This window comes from Giraffa tippelskirchi, chromosome 3 (genome assembly GCF_054371585.1).
Source record: "Giraffa tippelskirchi isolate mGirTip1 chromosome 3, T2T-mGirTip1v1.2.pri, whole genome shotgun sequence".
Lineage (NCBI taxonomy): Eukaryota > Metazoa > Chordata > Mammalia > Artiodactyla > Giraffidae > Giraffa > Giraffa tippelskirchi.
In genome coordinates this window covers 172,921,898-172,948,446 of record NC_137277.1, presented here as the reverse complement: position 1 = coordinate 172,948,446, position 26,549 = coordinate 172,921,898, and the positions used below count along the sequence as shown (strand labels likewise).

At 40.7% G+C, this 26,549-nt stretch overlaps 1 protein-coding gene across 4 annotated transcripts; it reads left to right on the top strand.

Moving 5' to 3' along the window:
• The first annotated feature begins 16 nt into the window (after positions 1 to 16).
• On the top strand, positions 17 to 26,205 carry SLC19A3 (solute carrier family 19 member 3). Of its 4 annotated transcripts, none has more exons than XM_081584795.1 (6): positions 17 to 786; positions 13,388 to 13,539; positions 19,758 to 20,568; positions 22,141 to 22,333; positions 24,068 to 24,209; positions 24,984 to 26,205. In XM_081584795.1, the coding sequence occupies exons 2-6, from the start codon at positions 13,390 to 13,392 to the stop codon at positions 25,143 to 25,145; spliced, it is 1,458 nt and encodes a 485-aa protein (XP_081440921.1). In that variant the 5' UTR covers positions 17 to 786; positions 13,388 to 13,389; the 3' UTR covers positions 25,146 to 26,205. The 4 variants fall into 4 exon arrangements, with proteins under 4 accessions (XP_081440921.1, XP_081440920.1, XP_081440922.1 ...); XM_081584794.1 differs by having other exon boundaries at positions 33 to 190; XM_081584796.1 differs by lacking the exon at positions 17 to 786 and adding an exon at positions 4,196 to 4,353 and having other exon boundaries at positions 22,144 to 22,333.
• The last annotated feature ends 344 nt before the right edge of the window (positions 26,206 to 26,549 follow it).

Genomic DNA, 26,549 nt, shown 5'->3' with positions numbered 1-26,549 from the left:
CGCCTCCTCCCCGCCCATGGCCCCGCCCCGCCACGGCCCCGGCACGGTCCCGCCCACGGCCCTGCCTCGCCCACGGCCCGCGCTACCTTTCGAGCTTGATTTACTTGACCCGACTGGCGAGGATGCTGGCCCCCCGAGCTTGATAACCCAGGCTGTGAGCGAGTTGGTGAGCAGAAATCCCCTCCTGTAGGTAAGGATGTCTCTGGGAGGTAAATTAATTGATGAAACCGACACCTTCATCCTTCGGCCGCCTTGTCTCCCCTCCCCCACCGTTGGGAGCATAAGGGGGCGGGCACCTACGCTGCCGCGGGTGGGTTCAGACTGGCCCGGGTTGCAGGCCACCCGCCCAGCCCTTGGCGGACTGCCAGCTCCTTCCTGCTGCGGCTCCACTGGTGTCCACAGTCCTGCCAAACACAGTGCTGAGACGCGCTCAAGTAGGTTTGGCTAGAATTGTTACTCTCAACCATCTGGAAAAACCAGATTACATAAAACCAGAATTCTGATACAGGGCCAGCATTCCCCATGGTTACCTCCATGGTCACAGATTTTTAACTGTAAAGAAATCTTAAAGCACAATTCTGAATCCTCATCCAAGAATGTCGAAGAGGTCCTAGTGAGGGAAAGAACGGAAACGTTGAAGATGGGAGATCTGGGACCCTGTTGAGACGACTCTTTTTGAAGTTAACAAATAACGCAACGCGTACCTTACAATGATACTTCTGGAAAGGATACCCAATTCATCAAATAACGTGTAGAACAATTACTCATCAAGACCTTGTTGCCGCGGTAAATATGCAAAACATTTGAGCTTGTGGAGTGCTTAAAATTTTTCAAGGGTAATGGAAATAATATTTTATAAAAATGCACAGAAGAGTTTTCTGTCTGCAGACATCAGAGTCTCCTGAGGTAGAAGGTGTGTTTCATTAATATACATATTTTAAAGAGCCGTAAACATAACTTCCAGATACAGACATACTTCTCTTTGTTGAGTTTTTTATACAAACTGAAGGTTTGTGGCAACCTCACCTCTTCAAGCAAGTCTCTCCGCACAATAGTTCCAGTAGCATTTGCTCCCTTCTATGTCTGTCACCTTTTGGAAATTTTTGCAGTATTTCCAACTTTTTTTTATTATTATTGTATTTGTTATGATGGTCTGTGGGTTTTGCTATTACTCCCACCATTTGCTGAAGGCTCACATGGTGGTTAACATTTTTTCACACTGAAGTATTTTTAAATCAAGATATGAACATGGGTTTTTTTTAGACATAGTGCTATTGCATGCTTAATAGACTACAATATAGTGTAAACATAAACTTTTACATGTCCTGGGAAAGCAAAAAGCTCCAATGACTCTCCCTATTGCAATATTTGCTTTATTGGGGTGGTCTGGAAACGAACCCATGATAGCTGGGAAGTATGCTGGTATGTTTTTCTTTAGACTATCTTAGTGGTAGCTGAAGTGGACGAAAATACTAGTTTCTTTCAGTCATTATTGGTTATGGACCAACAGTGGTGTCTCAAGTTTGGGTGATGGTAAATGCAATTCAAGTGTAAATATTTAAAGGTGAAGATGGGAAGATGGCGCTGTGCTTAGTCTCTCAGTCATGTCCGACTCTTTGTGACCACATGAGCTGCAGCCCACCTGGCTCCTCTGTCCATGGGGATTCTCCAGACAAGAATACTGGAGTGGGTTGCCATGTCCTCCTTCAGGTTGTCGTCCCAACCCAGGTATTGAACCCAGGTCTCCTACATTGCAGGTGGATTCTTTACTGTCTGAGCCACCAGGGAAGGTAGTGGGAGACATAAGGACATGGGTTCCATCCCGAAGTAGGAAATGGCAACCTGCTGGAGTAGGAAATGGCAACCCACTTCAGTATTCTTGCCTGGAAAATTCCATGGACAGAGGAGCATGGTGGGCTATAGTCCATGGGGTCACAGAGAGTCGGACACAACAGAGCAACCAAGCACGCACGCACACACACACACAGAGACGCACACACACACCCAGAGACACACACACAACCTTAGCAGTTTAGGTGAAATTAACTACTTTGGAATTTAGAGGCTGTGAGAAACATTTCTGAAATTACTGTCTCTGAACTATGCAGGCCCAGCTGTGTTCATTCTGGTTGGATTTGCAATGCCTGCCTGTATGAGGGCGATGGGAAGGGAGGTGTATTGAATCCCTCATAGGGGCCAAGAACCATATGGAGTAGTTCCTGAGGCAACCCTATGCGGTGGATGTGATTATCTACATTTTAAGAGGTGGCTTGGAAAGGTTAAACACATGCTACAAACAAGGGTGGGGCCAGGAGGAACATGGGCTTCAGACTCCAAAGTCTCTTTCCATGGGACCTCACTGGTCACAGCAAACCCAAACCTAGGAGGGGAAGAAAATTAAACAAGCTTAAGGCTGGGTAGTCTGTAGTGAGATGTCAAAATATTAAAGCTGATTTGGTAGTTTTAACAACTAGTCTCATATCATTTAAATTCAGAAGAGTAGATTAGAGGTCATGTGCATAGGCCAGAGGCACTGCAAATACTTAACAAGTATTAAAAGATAATTTTCAAAAAGAGATAGTCATGACTCATACATATATAAAATGCATGCAACAAAGGTTTTATTAACTCATTAGTAAGGAAACCGTTAAAGCTGTTAGAACCAGATCAAAGAAGAATCCATGAAATTGGTACATTTATAGGTCGGGAATGTTGAAATGGAGGTAAAACTGGTTTTCCATGGAAGAGAGGGGCAAAAGGCTGTCTTCCTTGGATAGAACTCATTTTCATGTCTACAGACAAGAGTTCTTTCACACTGCCTGTGAGTTATTACAATTCAGTGCTCAGTCGCTCAGTCGTGTCTGACTCTTTGTGACCCCATGGACTATAGCCCACCAGGCTCCTCTGTCCATGAGATTTCTCAGGGAAAAATACTAGAGTGGGTTGCCTTTTCCTTCTCCAGGGGATCTTCCCAACCCAGGGAAAGAACCCACATCTCCTGCATTGGCAGGCAGATTCTTAAACCCCTGAGCCATCAAGGAAGCCCGAGTTACTACAGAGTTGTAAAATAGGTCAAACAGTGCCTAGGTTTTCCTTGAAACACAACTTTTCCCTTCCACTTCCACCCACTCTGTATTTTTGACTAGTTACCACACTGCATTTCAGTGACCGGATGTGATGGTTGACTTCTATCAAAGTTGTCCACCAGTTTGATGGTTAGATAGGCATATCCCTTCAGCTACATCAGACACCAGATTTATCTAACCATAGACACACAGAGAATAAACAATCTGTGAGGGGACGATCAATTTATCAACAAATGTTTTGTGCAAATAAAAAAAAAGTGATGCCAAAGACTTGAAGCATGTATTTTAAAGGTCACTTGTATCTACTTTTGCTATGGTTTTGACCAAAAGCAGAACTATCCGAGCCTGAATATTGAGTATTATTGTTGTTGTTCAGTTGCTAACTCATGTCCAATTCTTTGGGACCCCATGGACTGTAGTCCACCAGGCTCCTTTGTCTGTGGGATTTCCAAGGCAAGAATACTGGAGTGGGTTGCCGTTTCCTTCTCCGGGGGATCTTCCCAATCCAGGGATGGGACCTGAGTCTCCTGCATTGACAAGAGGATTCTTTACCATCTGAGCCACCCGGGAAGCATATTGAATATCTGGACATAATTACCTTTTGAAGTTGTGTGGATGCTTCATTTCAGTGAGGAGTCCACGGTTTGGGTTTTGATTGGTTTGGGAGGAGGGAGATACCTGAAAGATTATGAGTGGGTGATGGGTAATAGGGCTACTTCACAGTTTCCTGCAATTCTGAGTCACTTCGACAAAATTCTGGAGAAACTAGATTACTTTAGTAATATTACTCAGAGGAAAGTGTTTTGATATGTTTACCTCCCTAATCATCTGTTGCAGAAGGGAATAGCAACCCACGCCAGGATTCTTGCCTGAGGAATTTCATGGACAGAGGAGCTGGCAGGCTACAGTTCATGGGGTTACAAACGGTCAGATACAGCTGTGCAAGTAACTTTCAGTTTCAGTCATCTGTGTTTTAGAAAAATCTGAATCTCGATCTTATTCAACGGCATTCCAAAGAGGGTGGCTTCGGAAGAGGGTGTTCCAAGGTACGAAACGATTAGCAGGAGGTGTGGTTTGGTGTATATAAAGCCATTGCTCCTGACAACTCAGTTCTGAAGGAAGAGGACTTGAGACTCCAATGAAAGGAAGGCACATTGTAATAAGGACTCACAGCGGCTGGTGGCAGGAAGGACCCGAAGCTGGATCTGAAGGCAGGAAACTGGCCTAGGTTCTAGGAAGAAATAAGTTCAAGGCACAGAAGGAACAGGTAACTCTGACTCTATCTATATTATTTTTTAGGATGCTATATGTGGTCAGACTTGCAAAGTTTGTTGGCCTGTCCTGGATTTGATTTATGAGCCCTGTTTCCATTCTGATATTCTAGGACAGACCCAATTTCAAAGATGCTGTTCTATTTTCAGATTAAATTGAGGTCCTGCTCCAATGTAGAATTTGGGAAAACCTTAGTAGTTGCAGTAATAGTAAAGTGCCAAGGCTTTGGAGAGTCATACACAGTAAAATGCTTTGATGGTGGGTGGGGGGTGGTGGAAGGTAAGGGATATGTTTCTGTTGATTGAAGAATAATGTACATGCAATATACAAAGCATAGATTTTTAGCTTGAGTGTCTATAATTGCATACATGTATGTACACTAGCATACCAGAATTTAGGATATTTCATTATCCCTAGAAAGTTCTCTCATGCGCCTTTACAGACCGTTCCCACCTCCTGCCCCTCCTTCTGATTTTAATCAGTGGTGTATCATATAAGGATGTTTTTGTGTGTCTGGATTCTTTTTAGGCAGCATAATATTTGAGATTTATTTGTTTTAGTCCATGTATTAATGATTCACTGCTTTTTAAAAAATTATCTTTATTGAGGCATATAATAAAATGTACATAAAATGCAAATAGATTCTGACAAATCTAAGTTTATAATCACCACTACGATCAAGATGTAGAGCTTTTTCATCACTCCAGAAAGTTCCCTTGTGTTCCACTGCAGTCAGTCCCCACCCCCATATCCTACCCCATGCAACTACTGACCTAATTTCTATCACTACAGATTAGTTGTGCTTGTCTTAGGGTTTTATATGTATTAATGAAACTCTATGGCCTTGAGTCTTGGTTCTTTAGAACAGCATAATGTTTTCCATATTCACCCAAATTTTTGCAAATAATTCATTCCTTTCTATTGCTGATTAAAATCAGTATTAGTTGCTTAAATATACAGTATTGTTTATTCATTCACCTTTTAATGGACATTTCAATTGCTTCCCATTTTTTTTACTATTATGAATCACATGAACTTTCTTATATAGATTGCCAAAAGGTTTTCCAAAGAGTTAGTACCATTTCACTTTCTCCCAAGCAACTGTTTCAACCCAGTTGCACTAAATCTTTGTGAACATTGGGTATGCTAATGTTTGTACTTAGACCTTCTAGTGGTTATGAAGCATTTTCTGTGATTTTCCTTTCTGGTTTCTAAGTGGTACCTCTTAAAGAGCAAATATGGTTTTTTAATGAAATTCCATTTATCTTTTTTTTTTGTTTTAAGTTTAGTCCTTGTTGTCATTGCAATGAAATATTTACCAGCCCTGAGGTCACAAAGATCTGTTTTCTTCTAAACAGTACTCTCTGGTACTAGAGTTGATTATGTGAAATTAGTTTTTCTGTATGGAATGAAGTAGCGATAAGTATTAATGCATTTTAAATAAGATGAAGTCACAGCTAAAATGCAGTCTCTTACTAGAAACTGGTGAAACCACTCTCCAACCTTGATTTTGCAACAGAGCAATAGTAGTTAAGCAATTCCCTGGAGTCATTTCCCCAGGCCTTCCTCCAGCATCAGCTTGCCTTGCTTAAGCAGACTTGGATTTGGATGTTTTACTCAAAATTACATTCTCTTCTGTTTTAGTAGTAAATAGATTAAAAGGCATACTTAGTTGTTATACTCTATCAGCAAAATGCAGATGTTTCAGTTTTCAGTGATTAAATTTTTTATTTGCCTCTGTCTGATGAGGGGCTTGGTGTGGCAGGGTTGAAAAATCTAAAAGGGGAGCTTGAGTTTTTTGGAAAATGTAGCAAATATTGGCCCTAACTCTATTTTCACAAAGGCTTTGGGCCTTGGAGAATGGAGCCATTTACAAATGTCATCTACTTCCCAGCTGCCCAACCCCTTTGGAATTTAGAGGCTGTGAGATGCATGATCCTTTTGAATTACCAGTCTCTTGCTGTACTGTTTGAGATAGGTGTGAGATCCTGGAGAATAATGTGAAAATTAGGCCAGTCCCCTTCTCAGATGCTGGTTGTCTTGTCAAGCACTCTCTCCAAGATAAATGGAACAATTAGTAAGGAGGGGTGGATGGGAATGGGGTAGAAACGGGGGCTTCTAGATAGTTTCCCTCTAAATTACTAACATCTCAGTTAGTTCTGGCAGCATCTTCTAAACAAGCATGGAAGAGGATTTGATAAAATGATTGCTTGCTGCTGATCTATCCCTTGTTCTCCAGGTAAATGTTCTGGGGAACTTCTGAAAAACCAATGATTTGGAGAAGGTCTTTGATCAGGTCACCTTGACCCCTGCCTTAGGGAGCCCCACAGCTCTGAAAACTTTGGCTCTGAGCAGAATTCCATCTTCTGGGAGTGGGCGGAAGAATCTAATCAATTAAGATTTTTAGCTAGGAAATCTACCCAGACCTCAAAGGACCAGAAAGCCCATTGGTGTGTGCCACTCTCTACAGTTCTTGCTTTTTAATAGCTGCCTTCCTATACAAATGAAAATATATATTTAGAAATACCTATGGTCATAAGAGTTTTTATGCATATACACAGCCTGTGGATTAGGAAATAGGACACTGCCCATGCCTGAAATTTAGATGAAGTTGATATAGGCCCAATATGTTTCCTTGTGGCATATAGGAATAATACATGAAAATTTTTTATGTGAACAAATGTGGAAAAGGTTTGTTCCACACAGTGAGTCTACAAGTGAAGACTAACTGAAGGACATACAGCAAAGTGGAGAGTCTGGACTTCAGGAACCAAGAAATGTGAGTTATGGGTTAACCTTGCAACTCCTTGAAAATGAGTCAATTTTTTGATTTGCTTTCCGTTTTAAAAAGTTTCATTTTCCCCGCATTGTAGAATTATAATGACAAATGAACTTCTTTTGCAGTCCATATAGGAAAACTGAGAGTTTCAGAGATGATATTATAAAATCCAGGAAACACCTAGGATTATCACTAGAGCTATGCACATTCATATGAAAAAGAATGTTTGCTTGAAAGCAGTTAGAAAGATTTAAGGATATGGTTAAATAACAACAGAAATGGAAAAAGTCAATAACACAGCAATTCTTGGAATAAACGAGAAGAGGAAAAACTGAACTCTATACCAAGACACTAAAAACATGTAAGAGGTTGCATAGAAAGAAATTTTTCCAAGGCAGGTGGAAACAACCAGCCCAACTGTTCATAGTTGAAAGACAAGTAAATCTTCATTTTTTTTTTCTTCAGGAAATGAAGAAAAACTTATGAGCACCTCAAAGTGAAGTCAGATAAGACACGCTAGCAAAGAGATTATGTTAAGAAGGTTACTGCCCGCACATACCCTGAGAAAGGGAAGCAGCAGTAAAAACATGGGACCTTCTAGACCTAGATCCAAATGAGAGACTGAGAGATGCTGGAGACTTAAGAGTAGAATATGAAGGGACCCTGGTGAGATGGCTGTGGATTTTAATGAAAGATAATCATTATCCACCTGCCAGCAAAAAGAGAAAAGAACATGTAGGTCCCAGAGTAGTTTAGGTGAGTCACTTCCAGTCGAAAAGGTGTTGGTGGTTTGGGGGCTTGTTCAAGGCCACAAGGGCTGGCTGGTCACCCCAGTGGTGCACGTGGCAATGTACTCCCCGGGCTCATGTGACATGCTGCCTGTGTGTACAGATGGCACAACTAGATCTGGTCTGTGGGGCAGGCTGAGCCAGGAGACTGCGACCTGCCAGGGGCCACCGTGGCTCAGCAGTGATCAGAGGCTAAAGCTCAGTGCTCAGCTCACCTGTCAGCAGGAGCTCGCCTTCCTAAGAGCACTCCAAGGTGTCCCAGGCTCCAAATCCTCAGTTGATTCATTCAGCCTCTCTTGTTACTTGCAGCGTCTTCATTGTAGGTTACAAGTCATGGTAGCCTGATAGGCTGAATTTTGTTTGGAGACCATCTTTTTTTTTCTTTTTTTCCCCTCTTTAATCCTATTGCCTGTTGCAGTGTTTTTATACCTTTTTAAACATGGTGATGGAGCATGGAAGTGATATGTGAGAATTGCTGCCACAGGAACAACTTTTGAAAGGATTGTCATATTTGGAAAACACAGCAAGGGGAAAGATAAGCATCTTCTTTCAAAACTGCCAACTCAGAAAATCAACGTGAGTCATATCCTCAGGTTAGATTCGCTGAAGCAAAGGGAAGCTTAAAATACTCTTTAGGAGGAGGAGAATTTTGTGTGGAGTCCAAATGGAATGATAAGTGGATAAAGTAGCAAGAGAACAGCCTTTTCAGGATGGTGCATTGCCATGAAAGCTGTGGTCCTCCCAGACAGAACAGGTGTTCTATGATGATGTAGACAGGTGAGTTTATTATGAGGGATGTGATTAGATATTTAGTTCTCTTCTTTCCTCTGCAACTTCTAACCCAGTGGCTATATCTGCAGTAAGGTAATATAAAGTCATGGTCATAAAGTTGACCCTGAACAACATGGTTTTGCGCTGCATATGTGTGCTTGGTCATAGACTTTTTTCAGTAGTAAATACTACAGTAGAACACAGTCTGTTTGGTTGTACCCATGGATCCAGAATCGTGAATAGAGTAGAACCGTGGACCACAGAAGGCCAACTATACCTTTTACTCTGATTTTCAACTGTGAGAAAAGATGGCACCCTTAACCCCCTGTGGTTCAAGGATCAACTTTATTGATGAACTGATAATCCAAACTAAAGTTTTAGAAGAAACAGGCATACTCTGCAGTGCACTTTGATACTTAATGTTTTTTATGAAACATTTTTTTTTAAATCCTATTGACAACCCACTAGAATTTTTTGACACTGACCATCTGAAAGACACAGTTCTAAAATAAATTTGAATTGGAATTCTGAGGATATAGCCAGGCAGTCTCAACACAGTGTAAGAGGAAAGATTAGTGACCTTGCAATTAGAAAAACTGAGTCCAAGTCCAGGTTTTGATGCTGGTTAAACATGAAAACCAGTGCAAATCTTGTCTCTAGCCCTTGGTTTCATTACATATAAAACAAGGACAATACCACCTCCTTTATCTACTTCACAAAATTTTCAGAGAAAAATTCAAATAATTGGCAGCCACTGAGGAAAACAATATGGAGATTCCTTTAAAAACTAAAAATAGAATTACCATATGATCAAGCAATTTCATTCCTGGGTGTATAATCCATAAAAAATAAAAATACTAATTCAAAATGACACATGCAGCCCAGTGTTTAGAGGGGTACTCTATAATAGCCAAGACACGGAAGCAGGCCAAGTACCCATCAACAGACAATTGAATTAAGAAGATGCAGTGTGTATATATGCAATGGAATATTACTCATAGAAATACTACCATCTGCAGCAATGTGAATGGAGAGTATTATGCTTAGTGAAATAAGTCAGACTAAAACACGCTACATGATACCACTTATATGTGGAATCTAAAAAATTATACAAATGAATGTGTATACAAAACAGAAACAAACTCAGACATAGAAAACAAGCTTCTGGTCAGCAAAGGAGAAAGGGAAATAGGGAGGGCCAAACTAGGAGTATGGGATTAACAGATAAAAACTACTATACATAATATAGATAAGCAACAGGGATTTACTGTATACCACAGGGAGCTATATTCAATATCTTCTAATAATCTATAATACAAAATAAACTGAAAAAGAAAAAAATATACATATATAACTGAATCACTTTGCTGTACACCTGAAACAAACACAATATTTTAAAGTGACTGCACTTCAGTTTAAAATAATTTTCCAAATGTAAAAATTGTGCAAAGAAATTGCATAAGTAACTTGATTATCATAGTCATAGCCATGATGACAGTAAATAGTAGCATCTCAGTAAGATAAAAATATAGTGACCAAAACTTCCAGTCATTGTGAGACCAGGAGCCTCAGGTTTCTCCAGTAGGAGAGAGAGGATTTGAGTGATAACCAGGTTGTTTGGTTGGAATCCTAGAGCTCATATAAACAGCACTTTCCAGGGTAGCTGGCTAGGAAATGAGGAGGTCGTGGAAATGGTGCCATGGAAGTAGGAGGCATTACCCATCAGAGAAAAGGAAGATATAACCTTGGAACCAACAAATCCAACCCTGAACTCAGCTTTAGCCTTTTATAGCTGAGTGGCCATGAGCTTTGGGGAGGTTCAGTTTCTGTGTCTGAGAAATTGGGGGCCATGTATATATTTTATATATATATAATGTATAGTATATAAATTACAATTTTATATTATAAATATATAAATATACAAGTTGATAAAATAAATATATAATGTTTAAGTTGTTATTTAAATAATATATGTGTTCAAATATATAATGTATACTAAAATGTGTGTATATATATATTTAAATATATATTAATAGCATCTTTCCCAGCATCAGGGTCTTTTCCAATGAGTCAGCTCTTTGCATCAGGTGGCCAAAGTATTGGAGCTTCAGCTTCAGCATCAGTCCTTCCAGTGAACATTCAGGGTTGATTTCCTTTAGGATTGACTGGTTTGATCTCCTTGCAGTCCAAGGGACTCTCAAGAATCTTCTCCAATACCACAGTTCGAAAGCATCAACTCTTCAGTGCTCAGCCTTCTTTATGGTCCTATTCTCACATGAGCCATGGTGTTTTGTTCAGGGCTGAACACAGGCACTCTGGGGCCACTACTGGGCAAGCAATTTAGATTGGATGGGACAGAATAGGTCACAAGCAGAGTTTTGTGTGCATATCAAGGGGTTAGGGGGTAGGACAGGGTTTGAGAGTCTTATCTGAATCATCGGAATGTCTTCCACCTATCTTGTACGCTCCAGGGCTTAGAGGACCAGCAAAGAATTTCAGGGTAATAGGTCTTTGTGTAGGTTTGGGAAAGCTCCCTAGCTGATTTCTACCCACTTCTCTCCCAACCCTGTGGCATGGAGTCACTCAGCCCAGCGCATGGATAAGGGACCACGGGTCCTTAGGGCTCTGGCCACTCAGCGCCTATAAATGTAGTTTCATGGGCCTCACTAGACTTACTGAATGAATCACACTTGGAATCCGTGAAACCATATTTTCACCAAACCCCCGGTGATTCTGATGCTAATTAAGTTCACAGTCATAGTAACTGGCCAGAGTAGGGTATGGCTATGCAGTGAGGCAAGTGCTTGACAAAGTGACCTGGAGAAGGGGGCAGGGAGTGGGAGGAAGGAGGGATGGAGAGTAGGGACTGTGTGGGTAGAACAGCCAGACCTTAGCAGCCAAGAGTCTCAGAGTGCCCCAGTGGACAGCAGACAGACAGGGTCAGTGCAGAAGAAACGCTTCAGGCTCACAGCAGGTTAGTTTCTTTCCTATGAATTATATTGGAGAACTTAACCATGTCCAAGACCACCAAAACACATGTCCACTTTACAGAGGAAAACTTGATGAAAAATTATGAAGGCATGAGAGTGAATTTTCCTGTCACATATTGTAATCCACATGAAAAAGCAACATGTTCTCAAATGTGGCCACTATAAAATAAAGGCTTTGTTGTTCTTGTTTTTCTGTGCATTGGCGGATGAGATCCTTCAGTGGAGTTTTTGTCTGAAATTTGAATTTCAAGCAATGTTATTGGTGAGCTGGTAAAAGAAGTATGAACTTAGTATGAATGATCAGTAAGCTACCTGCCCCACTGAGTGATGTGAAACTGCAAACTTAGAGATGAGATGGGGCCTGTCATAAAGAAAAGTGGAATAACAGTCTGAGACATGCTGCATTCTTTTTGCAACACAGAGTTACACCAGCATATAGAAGGGAAATATGAAGAAGATGGCACGTCAGAGCTTTACCAGCTTAACTTTTTTAACCGAAGAATTATTAATTCCCAGATCATAGACACTTAAAAATAATGTGGATATCTGTTTTGTGTCAAGCACAATACTAAGCAAGGAAAGAGTCTGATGGAGAGAAAATGTGTAAATAAATACCTTCAGCATATTAAGATTTCTGAGTCAGAGATTTCTGTGCAAAATGTAGTTGGCAGATTATAGAAGCCTTGATCAAGTCGATCTCTGTTTTGGGTTTGACTTCCTAGAACGTCTTGCACAGACTTCCTTTTATTGCACTTAATTGCGCTTTGAAGATTCTGCATTTTTACAAATGGAAGGGTTGTGGCAAGCCTGCCTCGAGCAAGTCTATCCACACCATTTTCCCCAACATCACTTGCTCGCTTCCTGTCTCTGTGTCACCTTTTGGTGATTCTCACAGTATTTCAGACTTATTCATTTTTATAATGTTTGTCATGGTGACCTGTGACTAGTGATATTGGATGTTAGTGTGGCAGAAAAATTATTACGACTCACAAAGGGCTCTAATGATGGTTAGCATTTTTTGGCAATAAAGTATTTTTTAATGAAGTTATGCACAGTGCTTTGTTGGATGTAATGCTCTTGCAGAGATAATAGACTACAGTGCAATATAAACACAATTTTATATGCAATGGGAAACCAAAAAGTGTGTGACTCACTTTATTGTAATATTTGCTTTGCTGTGGCAGTCTAAAAGACTCACAGTATCTCCGGAGTATGCCTGTACACTGGTAATTCACTAGCTGACGTTTTTATGTACTTTCACATGTCCATTGGCCCATTGTTTACCCTTTGTTGTGTGCGTATTCATTCGCTTCAGTCATGTCTGACTCTGGGACCCCATGGACTGCAGCCCGCCAGGCTCCTCTGTCCGTGGGATTCTCCAGGCAAGAATACTGGAGTGGGTTGCCATACCCTTACCCTTTATTAGTAGCTGTTTATTACCAGGATTATGATGGAGAGCACTAATGAAGTGGAACTCTACTCCCAGCAATAATGAGTAAGAAGTTTGTTGATAAAGTAGGGTTGACTGGCTTCTGTAAAAAGTATTTGAAAGCAGTTGTTAATCACTCACCTTTTCAGGTCAGCTTGAGATGGAGGAAACTTTGTCCTCTCATTAAACATTTAGAAATCAGCTCTTCATGATATCCAGAATGCCAAAAAGAATAAACCTCAGTTCATTTGGTTTTGTTTTCATTTGATCAGCCATGAGTTGTTTCCAGACTTCAGAGAGCCAGTCTTGGATTTATCCCACTGTGATCCTCTGCTTGTTTGGATTTTTCTCCATGATGAGACCCTCAGAACCCTTCCTTATGCTGTATTTATCTGGACCAGATAAAAACCTGACCAGTGCAGAGGTGAGTTAATATCCATATGAAGCTTGATGTTGTTTAATCTTACAAGACTTAAACAAGGACATAGAGTCAGGGTGTCATTCAACTGGAAATAAGATTAACATACTGACCTCAATGAATCCCATTTTCATGGTGTTTGTTATTTTATAGAACGGTTCAAACTGCTCTTCACTCTTCACACTTGAAAAGATGGGAAGCCTAAACACATTGCATGTATAATAAATATTTTCACTTTTACAGAGTTCTAAGATTAGGCTTAATGCATGGGAACATGTCAAGTCTCATTGATTCTGTTACACTTATCCTAAAATGCATTCACTGCCAGGCACAGGATCTAGTCCTAATAAACTTTTAGTTTGCTGGGATATAAGCAGAATATATTTTTTTAAATGTAGCATTTCTTTGAAAGTATTGAGAGTGTTAGCTACTCAGTTGTGTCCAACTCTTTGCCACCCCATGGACTGTAGCCTACCAGGCTCCTCTGTCCATGGAATTCTCCAGGCAAGAATACTGGAGTAGGTTGCCATTCCCTTCTCCAGGGGATCTTCCCTACCCAGGGATCGAACCCAGGTCTCCTGCATTGCAGGCAGATTCTTCACCCTCTGGGCCACCAATGAAGCCTTTCCTTCAGTCAGTTCAGTTCAGTTCAGTTGCTCAGTCGTGTCCGACTCTTTGCAACCTCAGGAATCACAGCACGCCAGGCCTCCCTGTCCATCACCAATGCTCGTTTACCCAAACTGATGTCCATCGAGTCGGTGATGCCATTCAGCCATCTCATCCTCTGTCGTCCCCTTCTCCTCCTGCCCCCAATCCTTCTCAGCATCAAGGTCTTTTCCAATGAATCAACTCTTCACGTCAGGTGGCCAAAGTATTGGAGTTTCAGCTTCAACATCAGTCCTTCCAATGAACACCCAGGACTGATCTCCTTTAGGATGGACTGATTGGATCTCCTTGCAGTCCAAGGGACTCTCAAGAGTCTTCTCCAACACCACAGTTGAAAAGCATCAATTCTTCGGTGCTCAGCTTTCTTCACAGTCCAACTCTCACATCCATACATGACTACTGGAAAAACCATAGTCTTGGCTAGACGGACCTTTGTTGGCAAAGTAATGTCTCTGCTTTTTAATATGCTGTCTAGGTTGGTCATAAATTTCCTTCCAAGGAGTAAGCGTCTTTTAATTTCATGGCTGCAATCACCATCAGCAGTGATTTTGGAGTCCCAAAAAATAAAATCAGCCACTGTTTCCACTGTTTCCCCATTTATTTCCCACGAAGTGATGGGACCAGATGCCATGATCTTAGTTTTCTTAATATTGAGCCTTAAGCCAACTTTTTCACTCTCCTCTTTCACTTTCATCAGGAGGCTCTTCAGTTCCTCCTCACTTTCTGCCATAAGGGTGGTGTCGTCTGCATATCTGAGGTTATTGATATTTCTCCCAGCAATCTTGATTCCAGCTTGTGCTTCTTCCAGCTCAGCATTTCTCATGATGTATTCTGCATATAAGTTAAATAAGCAGGGTGACAATATACAGCCTTGATGCACTCCTTTTCCTATTTGGAACCAGTCTGTTGTTCCATGTCCAGTTCTAACTGTTGCTTCCTGACCTGCATACGGGTTTCTCAAGAGACAGGTCAGGTGTTCTGGTATTCCCATCTCTTTCAGAATTTTCCACAGTTGATTGTGATCCACACAGTCAAAGGCTTTGGCATAGTCAATAAAGCAGAAATAGATGTTTTTCTGTAACTCTCTTGCTTTTTCGATGATCCAACGGATGTTGGCAATTTGATCTCTGGTTCCTCTGCCTTTTCTAAAACCAGCTTGAACATCTGGAAGTTCACGGTTTACATATTACTGAAGCCTGGCTTGGAGAATTTTGAGCATTACTTTACTATTGTGTGAGATGAGTGCAATTGTGCGGTAGTTTGAGCATTCTTTGGCATTGCCTTTCTTTGGGATTGGAATGAAAACTGACCTTTTCCAGTCCTGTGGCCACTGCTGAGTTTTCCAGATTTGCTGGCATATCGAGTGCAGCACTTTCACAGCATCATCTTTCAGGATTTGAAATAGCTCAACTGGAATTCCATCACCTCCACTAACTTTGTTCGTCATGATGCTTCCTAAGGCCCACTTGACTTCACATTCCAGGATGTCTGGCTCTAGGTGAGTGATCCCCCCATCATAATTATCTGGATCGTGAAGATCTTTTTTGCATAGTTCTGTGTATTGTTGCCACCTCTTCTAATTAAGAAAGGTGCAAATTAACACCTCAAATGGAATTTAACAGTGCTAATATATTTGAGAACAACAACAAAACATATTTCCTAAAGAACTAATATTAAGTTTTCCTCTATTTCTCTGCATTGATTGCTGAGGAAGGCTTTCTTATCTCTCCTTGCTATTCTTTGGAACTCTGCATTCAGATGGGAATATCTTTCCTTTTCTCCTTTGCTTTTCGCTTGTCTTCTTTTCGCAGCTATTTGTAAGGCCTCCTTAGACTGCCATTTTGCTTTTTTGCATTTCTTTTCCATGGGGATGGTCTTGCTCCCTGTCTCCTGTACAATGTCACAAACCTCCATCCATAGTTCATCAGGCACTCTGTCTATCAGATCTAGTCCCTTAAATCTATTTCTCACTTGCACTGTATAATCATAAGGGATTTGATTTAGGTCATACCTGAATGGTCTAGTGGTTTTACTTTGGACACTTAATTTTGAAAAACTTGTTTATCACCAGATGAGACATTAACAGTTTATCTCCCAGCTTTATCTTCCCCGGAAGTTCCAAGTCTTTAATTCAAAAGGTCCACCGCTTTTTTTTTTTTTTTTTTATGATAAGTGTAACAAAGAAGTGCCCTGACCCAGTTGGAGAATTACCCTGGGCTGGTTCTGTAGTCTCCAGTCCTAGCTAAGATAACACTGCAGATTGTGAGGCTTCACCTGAAAGGGTCATTGATGATGTTTTATTTGGTGATGAGGTGATAAGGGCAGAAGGGCAAGTTTATTCTGCTACACTATAAGATCACTTAGGGGCAGCTCTGTTTCAGAGTTTCTGAGACGGGAACATGACTCTGTTAAGACAAAGCAAACCACAGAGAGAGGTCCAGAATCAGCCAGCGAACCCCAAGCCTCTACTTCTGCAACCATTATGGACCAGTGAAAAAGTGTTAGTCACTCAGTCCTGTCCGACTCTTTGCAACCCCATGGACTGTAGCCTGCCAGGCTCCTCTGTCCATGGAATTCTCTGGCAAGAGTACGGGAGTGGGTTGCCATGCCCTTCTCCAGGGAATCTTCCTGACCCAGGGATCAAGCCCAGGTCTCCTGCATTGCAGGCAGATTCTTTACTGTATGAGCCACCATGGAGCTACTGTGGACTAGCTAGACCACAAAGGTGCAGCCCAGTCACACTAGCCTTTCAAATCACTGAACTTACACCTTTGTCACTGACACGGGGACCCATTGGGGTTGCTGGAGGAAACAGTGGGGCACAGAAGGGAGGCTAGTATGGCTGACCTACACCTGTACCCACCATGCCCCAAAGATCAACAACTTCTTCAGTGCTTCCTATGAATGAACAGTGAGGTCCCCTGCATCTCTGACTAAATCCACAAGACAACTCGTATTAAGCTGAGACCAAGAATTGAGTAAACAGAGATAAATCAACAGAACTGAAGAGAAACGGGGTTGGAAGCCCATCCAGTTTGTCCAGGAAGGACATTGCCTGTTCCCACATCGTAATTCTGCAAGGTGATTTACTCTTTGCTGTCTTCCTGTGTGTGTTCATTCAGACTTGCAAGGGCTAAGATTTTTTGCCATAATGATGAATCAACACAAAGATAAAGGTTGCTGAATTCTTCTAACACTGTAGCTGCTTAATCAAGTGTTGTTAATCTTCAGGCAAGACAAGGATAGTATTTTTTTTCAATAGCCTGAAAAGCCCACAGGTCTGTTGAACAATTTTTAACTAGTTTACAGGCGTACCGCAGAGACATTGCTTGGTTACAGACACAATAAAGCAAACAATGCAATAAAGTGAGTCACATGAATTTTTATTTCCAAGTGCATAAAACAGTTATGTTTATACCGTACTAATCCCTAATGGCTCAGACAGGAGAGAACCTGCCTGTACTTCAGGAGACCTGGGTTCAATCCCTGGGAGAGGAAGATCCCCTGGAGAAGGGAAATGGTTACCCACTCTAGTATTCTTGCTGGAGAATTCCATGGACAGAAGAACCTGGTGAGCTACATACCATGGGGTTGCAAAGAGTCGGACATGACTGAGCAAGTAATGGTCTCAGCTGAGCATGACTTTCACTCAAAGACTATTAAATATGCAATAGCATTATGCCAAAAAATATATGTATACCTTAATTGAAAAATATTTTATTGCTAAAAAAATGCCAAAATGCCAAAGTCCAGCTCCAGCAGCCAGGGAATCGCCCTGAAGGGATGAGCGGTGTCAGCGGAGAAGGATGCAGCCTCTGACTCAAAGTGCGGAACTGCAGGTTTATTTTAAGCATCAGGTTTTCTTTTATACTTTTGCAAAAGCATTAGGTCAGAGGTTTGACATCTTCAGTTTCCCCTCACCCAGATTTACTGTCTCCACAAATCATTGTTGTCCTTCAGAGTTCCCTCTTAAGTGTCCTTGTGATTACATTGTAACTCATGTTTGTCTCTGGGCTGCATACCACATTCCTCAGTTTATTTCTTATCTTTCTAAATCCTGCTATCCCTAGTAACTTAAGCTCATTATCTCCTAAAAAGGCTTTTAGCTATTAGTATCTCTAAAATTCCTAGTTTCTATAAGCTATAGTAAAATATGCCAACACTACAACATACCTTAAACTTTTGGCTTCTAACTATCCTTAATTATTCCTAAACCCTAAACTCAGCAAACTTCTTTTGCCATAAACATTTCCCTCACAAGCAGGTTTCAGATAACAATGTTTCCCATGGCCTCAAGCTGCGGCCTAGGTGCTCATCCTGGAACATTCTTTGTAAAGATCCTTGAACAAATGTCAATAGTTAACTTTATGGATTATAACATTCTTTCCAGCCAACTCAACAGAAGGAAGGAAAGGACCAGACAGAATCACAAGACCTAACTCCTTCATCCCAGGACCCGGCCTTCGGAATGAGAAGAGGGGGTTGGGGCCGTGCCTCCATTATGCCTAAGGCGGCTCCCGACACCAAAACAATTACAATAGTAACATCAAGGATCGCTGATCATAGATTCCATAACAAACATAATAACAATGGAAAGCTTTAAATATTGCAAGAATTACCAAAATATGACAAAAAGACATGAAATGAGCAAATGCTGTTGGAAAAATGGCACCAATAGTCTTGCTCGATGCAGGTTGCCATAAACCTTTAATTGGTAAAAAAATAAAAAGAACAAAAAGTAAAAAGCACAATGTCTGCAAAACACAATAAAAGGAGGTATGCGTGGATTCTAGTGTACACACCATTATACATTTAGCATAGTTCACATTGGGCTTCCCTGTTGGCTCAGTGGAAAAGAAACAACCTATCAGCACAGGAGCTGCAGGTTTGATCCCTGGGTCAGGAGGATCCCCTGGAGAAGGAAATGGCAACCCACTCCAGTAGTCTTGCCTCAGAAATCCTGTGGATAAGAAGAGCCTGGTGGACTACAGTCCATGGGGTCTTGAAAGAGTCGGACATGACTTGGCAACTAAACAACAAAGTTCAGATTGCACGTTAAGCTGATATATTCTTATACTGAGAGGCATGTAGATGTGTAAAGTGGGTTTTTGAAGGGGTGAGGGAGCTCTCCTTTCCTAGGGTCTCCTTGAAAATCAGTTTTTTATTCTGCTTTCTCATAATGTGAAGATACCCTATCTAATTAGGGCTTCTCTGGTGGCTCAGATGGTAAAGAATCTGCCTGCAATGCAGGAGACCTGGGTTCGATCCCTGGGTTGGGAAGATCCCCTGAAGGAGGGCATGGGACCCCTCTCCAGTATTCTTGCCTGGAAACTCCCCACGGACAGAGGAACCTGGTGGGCTACAGTCTGTGGGGTCACAAAGAGTCGGACATGACTGAGCGACTAAGCAGAGCACAGCACCCTATCTGATTAGATGCAGAGTTTTATATTGGGCAAGCCACATGGATCAACATCTTAGTAATCCACAAGTCTGAGAAAGGTAACCCTCCTCTCTTCCCACTGCTTCATGGTCACAGAATCCATTTTCCACCTCTGCAGCTCACAAATGAGATCTTCCCCGTGTGGACCTACTCCTACCTGGCGCTACTGCTCCCAGTCTTTATCCTCACTGATTATGTCCGCTACAAGCCGGTCATCATCCTCCAAGGGATTAGCTTCATCATTTGCTGGCTGCTGCTCTTGTTTGGCCAAGGAGTCAGGACCATGCAGGTGCTGGAATTCTTCTATGGGATGGTCACCGCCACCGAGGTGGCCTACTATGCCTACATTTACAGCGTGGTCAGCCCGGAGCACTACCAGAAAGTGAGCGGCTACTGCAGAAGTGTCACGCTGGTGGCCTACACGGCGGCCTCCGTGCTGGCCCAGCTCTTGGTATCCCTGGCCGGCCTGTCCTACTTTTACCTCAACGTCATATCCTTGGTCTCTGTCTCCGTGGCCTTCCTCTTCTCACTGTTCCTACCCATGCCTGAGAAGAGCATGTTTTTTCATGCAAAACCCAGCCAAGCAGCTGTTCCAGAGCCACCAGGAATGGACGCTGTCTCAGAGGAACCTCAGAAGGATCACAAACCAGTGGGAAAAGAAGTGTTCACTCATTCAGGGAACCCAGATGATGGCCAGGTGACCAACCCAAAGCCAGGAAATGTAGCTCTGAGAGTTTTTGTGCAGTGGTTACAAGATTTGAAGCAGTGTTACTCCTCAAAACATCTTTTTTACTGGTCCCTATGGTGGGCTCTTTCCACGGCAGGTTACAACCAGATTTTGAACTATGTTCAAGTCCTGTGGGATTACAAAGCACCGTCCCAGAGTTCAATATATAACGGAGCAGTAGAAGCTATTGCAACCTTTGGAGGTAAGTAAACATTGATCTATCTTCCTTTGTTGCCTAGTCCCCACCCCCACCCCCCCAAACTAAATTCATTTCTCCAGTTGCTAAATTCTCCACAGTGGTAAATTAAGTCTGTTCAGAAGGCATATTAACTGTTTTCAGGAATAGAAGGCAATGGAGGAAAAAGAGACACGACATTTCTGTTTAATGTGTTACAGTTACAGGTAACTCAAGAGTTCAGGATTCAACACCAAGTGATTACATTCTAACCAGATTCCTAAAATTCTGTTTCCTCATCAAGAAAAGTGTTAATAATGCCCTCTTTTCTTTCAGGATTGGTTTTAATATCAAAAAGAAAATGGGCATTTTGTATTAATATATAAACAAGGTATTCTATTATCTTAGAAAATGAACTGAAATAGTAAGACTTCCAAATTTTCACTGGAAGGGTTTTTGCTAATAAAGGATTTGATTTAGATAGTGCCTGTCTTTAAGCAATTCCAGGTTCTACACCACACATTCCCAAAATTAGCTTTCTTATGAGATTTAAATCAGAAGTGGAAGGTATTTAAGAGTCAAGATTCTAATATCAGAGAGAAGCCTGCCTTTGAAGTTCACTCTTCAATAAATATTTATATCCTGGTTGACAGAAACTTAAATTCAGCTAAGACTTTGAAGATATTTTCTAGGAAGTAGGAGATTTCCACACCCTCCTTTACAAAAAAATTTCAGAAACCTCATGTGGCGTCCATTTCACTATTGTTCCCCTTTTAAGAAGACTTATGTTTAAACTCCTGGAAACCAGGACAGCCTTGGAATTGGTTCACTGAAATTATTTATTCCACATTTCAAATTCTGAGAAGAAAAGTAATTTTATTTCTTTTGTAGTAATGATTCTTGCCTACATCACATGTGGAAAAGTTAATCAAATCTCAGTAATTCAAAACATAAATACCTCTCACTTCGTTAAAGGAACTATAATTACTAACCCTAATTTCTGTCACTTATTCAATCTCTTAAATTCTGTAACTTGTTCACCTCAAACCTGAAGTAGATTAAGCCAAATCTTGAAGACATTGGGATGAAGATTAGAAGATAGATGAAGATTCATACTAATGACTAAAATTTACTACCCAGTGCAACATATCTGTTACGTATTGCTGAGAAAAACAACAAAGAAAGGCAAATATGAACAGGCTAGGTATACTGCCAGAACAATTGTTTCATCTTTATCTATCCCTGCCCTGAGCTTGTTATATTAAGCAACTGAGTTTATGTATCTTTTTTCCCCACTCTGATGGTTAGGAACTTTTCTGGTCCCTCTGCATAGAATAGTGTTTGGCATATAGTTGATGCTAATTTAAAGTGTGACAACTAAATGTTTGAAAGAATAGAAATTAAAGACAGTAGCCAAGGGAAAACATGCTTGAGAAGTGGATAAATCCCCATTTAGCCGGGTCACATTATTTTCGCAGATCGTGAAAGTAATATATTCATCTTTCAGAATTGCCTGAAAGCTGAATTCTTAAGACAGTATGTTAATATTTCATTGGGCAAAGTCGGTATGTTGGATCTTCCTTAATGTTTCTCCTTTAGGAGCCCTGGCTGCCTTTGCAGTGGGTTACGTGAAAGTCAACTGGGATCTTCTGGGAGAGTTGGCTCTGGCTATCTTCTCAGTTGCCAATGCAGGCTCTCTATTTCTCATGCATTACACGACCAACATATGGGCGTGCTACGCTGGCTATTTGATATTCAAGACTGTCTATATGCTCCTTATCACCATAGCAGTGTAAGTATTACTAAGCATTTCTTCCCACTCCTAAAACGAAACCATATTCTCTTTTCTGTATTCCTGTAATTCCATTGAGAACTTTGGAAGGATTTTAATCAATGCAATATTAAATGTTGACTACTTCATGTTAAATTAGTCACAGTTAAGCCATCTTTTCATTCAATTGTTTATCCACTAAATATTGCTAATATTAGTCAGCAAGGAAAAATGTTTTATAAGTTCATAAACCAAAGGCATGTTACAGTGTCAGTTGTAATTTTTATTTTAAGCAATTTTCCAGTTTGCACAGTATGATGCAATTTGATTTGTGATTAAGTTGAGATTTCATCTCTAATTTCACTTGGTTGCTAGAGCAATTCCAGGCATATACTTTTGTATGAAACAAAATATTCTCAGCCTGTCATAAGAAGTTGGATACTGAAAAAAAGTAAATGCAAAAATCACAGAAAACTATAAATCCCAGAGATTTTTTAATGATTAAAAGAATTTGGTTCCATATATAAGTGCAGAGAAAGTTGAGTATAGCAAATATGATTTGGTTTCACTGAAAGAGATAAGAAACATTTGAATTTCAAACACATGAAAGAAGTAGTGCCAAAAGCTTTATAAAGTTTTAGGTTTTAATCTGTGAAAAATGCTTGATAAGTAATTGACAAAACACAGAAATATAAAGACCCTGAGAAAAGATCATGAAACCCAGGAAAGAGATGAAACTTATGGCATATTCTTTTTTTTTTCCTTTCACTGAAGGGAATCAGGTTAATGTATCAAACTCATGTGTCTTGAGTTTTTTTAATGTATTTTGTTAAGGTAGAATGACATTATTTCTTTTCATTTTAAGAATATTCAGAACCCAAAGCCTTTTACCTGCATTCCAAGGAAGAACTGCAAATATCACATATTTGCCAGCCTTTCAAAAGTGTTTTGTAATAAGACTTCAAAATCTATATAATTATTAAAAAAAAGTTAGTTATAGATTCACTCAGTTATACCACCAGTCATGGTTTGTATCTTCCAAAGAACAATTCACCTACCAAACTTTAAAGCTGTCAATACTGCTGCTGCTACTGCTGCTGCTAAGTCCCTTCAGTCGTGTCCGACTCTGTGCGACCCCACAGACGGAAGCCCACCAGGCTCCGCTGTCCCTGGGATTCTCCAGGCAAGAACACTGGAGTGGGTTGCCATTTCCTTCTCCAATGCATGAAAGTGGAAAGTGAAAGTGAAGTCACTCAGTCGTGTCTGACTCTTCTCGACCCCATGGACTGCAGCCTACCAGGCTCTTCTGTCCATGGGATTTTCCAGGCAAGAGTACTGGAGTGGGGTGCCATTGCCTTCTCCCAAAGCTGTCAATACAGTCAACAATAAAAAGAATAACTGTCCAAAAAATTCCTTAGGTTGGATGTTGTTGATTTGCATAAAAATGCACTGTGAAACAGTATCTACGATCAGATAGCCCCCATATTCTCAAGTTATGAGAACTAAAACATTTAGGTTTCATTTCTGGAAGTATTAAATTGGATAGGAACAATTTTGTCATATTTCCTTTAACTACATTTTAATTCAGCCTGTAAGTATTTTTTTTTTTTTTTTGCTCTGCCTGTTTGTCTATACTGGAGGAGATTTAGACAAAAAGTGCTGTTAGTAAGACACTTTCTCTTCAGTCTCTGTCTTTTAAAGATAAGAATCCCATGTATGTTCACGTTTTAAAAGTTATTATGTGTTCAATGACAGGTTTCAGATTGCTGTTAATCTGAGCGTGGAACGCTATGCCCTGGTGTTTGGAATCAATACCTTCATTGCCCTGGTGATTCAGACCATTATAACTGTAATCGTAGTAGATCAGGGAGGACTGGGGCTTCCAATCAGCATTCAGGTAGGTTGCAATACTTCCACTGACCTATTCATGTAGTTGGGGGAATATAGAATGAAAGGGCTTTTGTTCAGCCTTACCACTGCCAGTATTTAATGTCTTGAATTCCTCGGCTAGGCAAATTTTAAAATAAGCCGTACCTTTAATTACCAACTGTAGAATCAAGCAGATTTTGAGCAGTAATCACTATAGGTCAGCACTTGCTTTGGCTCCTAAAGCCCCATCAAGTGACGCTCACCGTCATGTCCTCCTTGTGTCTCCTCTTCCTCCCATGGTCTAGGACCAAGGTTTACTGGGGAGGAGTGCATGCTTACCGAGTCTAATTCCCTTCTCCCTTCAGCACTGAGAGACTTGAAATTAGACCAGTATCACATTTTACATATGGTTCCGAAATAAAAGGGATAAGGCCTGTGAAAAGTAACCTCATGTTTATAATCCATTCCTGGAGACACTACATATGCACTGTTCCCCAAACATGGACACATACATCAGTGGGATTTAGTGTTTTTGGTTTTTACCATTAGTGGTATCTGCTAGAATTTAACCCAAGCAACCTTGACTCTAGAGCCCACACTCTTAGTTACTGCATTGCTTATCCTTTCACACTTGGTTCTTCTAAAAGGGGAGAAGGAAGTTTTATGCAAATCTAAAAGATCTGTATTAAGATCCTAGGTCTCAGTAACCCCGTAATGCAAGTAAATCAATAGCATCGCTGTGTATTATTAAGGACAGTCATATTTCATGTGTGTCTAATTCACTCTATTTGTTTTTCTCTAGTTTTTAGTTTATGGAAGTTACTTTGCAGCCATTGCTGGCATTTTCCTAATGAGAAGCATATACATTATCTACTCAGCCACATGCCGAAAAAGAGTGCAGAACTATGCTATCACAAGTCAGAATCCATATAGGCCACACCCAGAACAACCAAAGAACGTCTAATGAGCAAAGCTCTAACCCCTGTCAACCACTGCAGCCTCTGAGCAAGGACTCTGCTGGTCACACTCATATATACTGAGTGTCATACATTAACACCCTTCACAGGTCTAGATTCCAACGAACATTTCCACAACCAGGAAAGTTCAGCTTTGGACCAGATATCTACGTGCCCAACTGACCTGGATGCAGCTGACCAGGGCTATCATCTCAATTCAACAACCCACGTCGGGGAACTCCAATGAATAGCTGTGACTGGAAGATTCTGGTTTTGATCGCTTGCAAGGATACGCACGTGGTATGGAAACAAACCATGAAAAAACCCCAGTCATCCTTAAGTTGATGTTCCCCATCTGTGAACAGAAATACTAACTGAAGTGACCTTGTTCCTTTCTTAAATATTTGTTTTGTTTTACCAAAATAGGCAACACAATAGACATTTTTTGTCACATGAACCGTTGTCCTTCTTCCATTAAATATATTTCTTTAAAACATACAGTTCCCTGAGAAAATTATAATACTTGGTCCCATCTGTAAGGACTCCTTTTCTCTCCTGAGAACACAGTATTTTTCACAAGCTATTATTTGTTAACCTCACCACTTAATGTTTTCATGATGACTTCTCACTTTGTGCTCTGCTGAGCTTTGTTGTTGAAATTCTACCTCAGGAGTAGCTTCAAACACTCCTGTGTGGCCACAGAATGATATTCGTGCCAATTTCCAGTGGTCCCAGGAGAGGCAATAAGCTTTCTCCTGTCATGCCTCCTGAAGAGGGAAATGTCAACCCACTCCAGTATTCTTGCCTGGAGAATCCCACGGACAGAGGAGCCTGACAGGCTACCGTCCATCAGGTCACAAAGAGTCGGACACAACTGAGCTACTATCACTTATCACTCACTATCATGACTCCAGACAGGTGTATTAATGTCATGTCAATGTGATGTCTGCCTAAAACAGAAAAACCTAAGTAGACATTTTAGGGATTTCTAGAGGTATTTGTAAATAAGAAAATCTAATTTTTAGATGGCAGAACTTGTGCTAAATAAAATAGACATGTGCAAAAAAATTAAGGAGCCTTTCTAGTTTTTTGATGAATTGTGCTGAAAAATGTCTCAGTTTGCATGTCCTTTGAAACTTCAACAACAGTCTCATTGAACAGTCTGCCACTCGGAATAAAGAATACTGATTCAATATTTGTCTTTCCAATAGACTTTTCTCCAAATCTCAAAATTCAATCACTGGATGGAAAATTAAAATTCAGTCAAAAAGTCAACATACTTAGTGGAGAAAGCTAATAACTAATTATATCAAAAACAAGGAAAGAATGACCACTGTTATCCTTCTTGGTTATTGTAGTGAAGATATTAGTCAACACAGTGAGATAAAGAATGAAAAGTCAAAAATTGGAAA

What these genes read in the sequence shown, in the direction of transcription:
- SLC19A3 (XM_081584795.1), top strand. Translation starts at nt 13,390, where the DNA reads ATGAGTTGTTTCCAGACTTCAGAGAGCCAGTCTTGGATTTATCCCACT. An exon ending in AGCTATTGCAACCTTTGGAG is followed by an intron (nt 20,569 to 22,140) that starts GTAAGTAAACAT and finishes TTTCTCCTTTAG; the next exon opens with GAGCCCTGGCTGCCTTTGCA. An exon ending in GGCTTCCAATCAGCATTCAG is followed by an intron (nt 24,210 to 24,983) that starts GTAGGTTGCAAT and finishes GTTTTTCTCTAG; the next exon opens with TTTTTAGTTTATGGAAGTTA.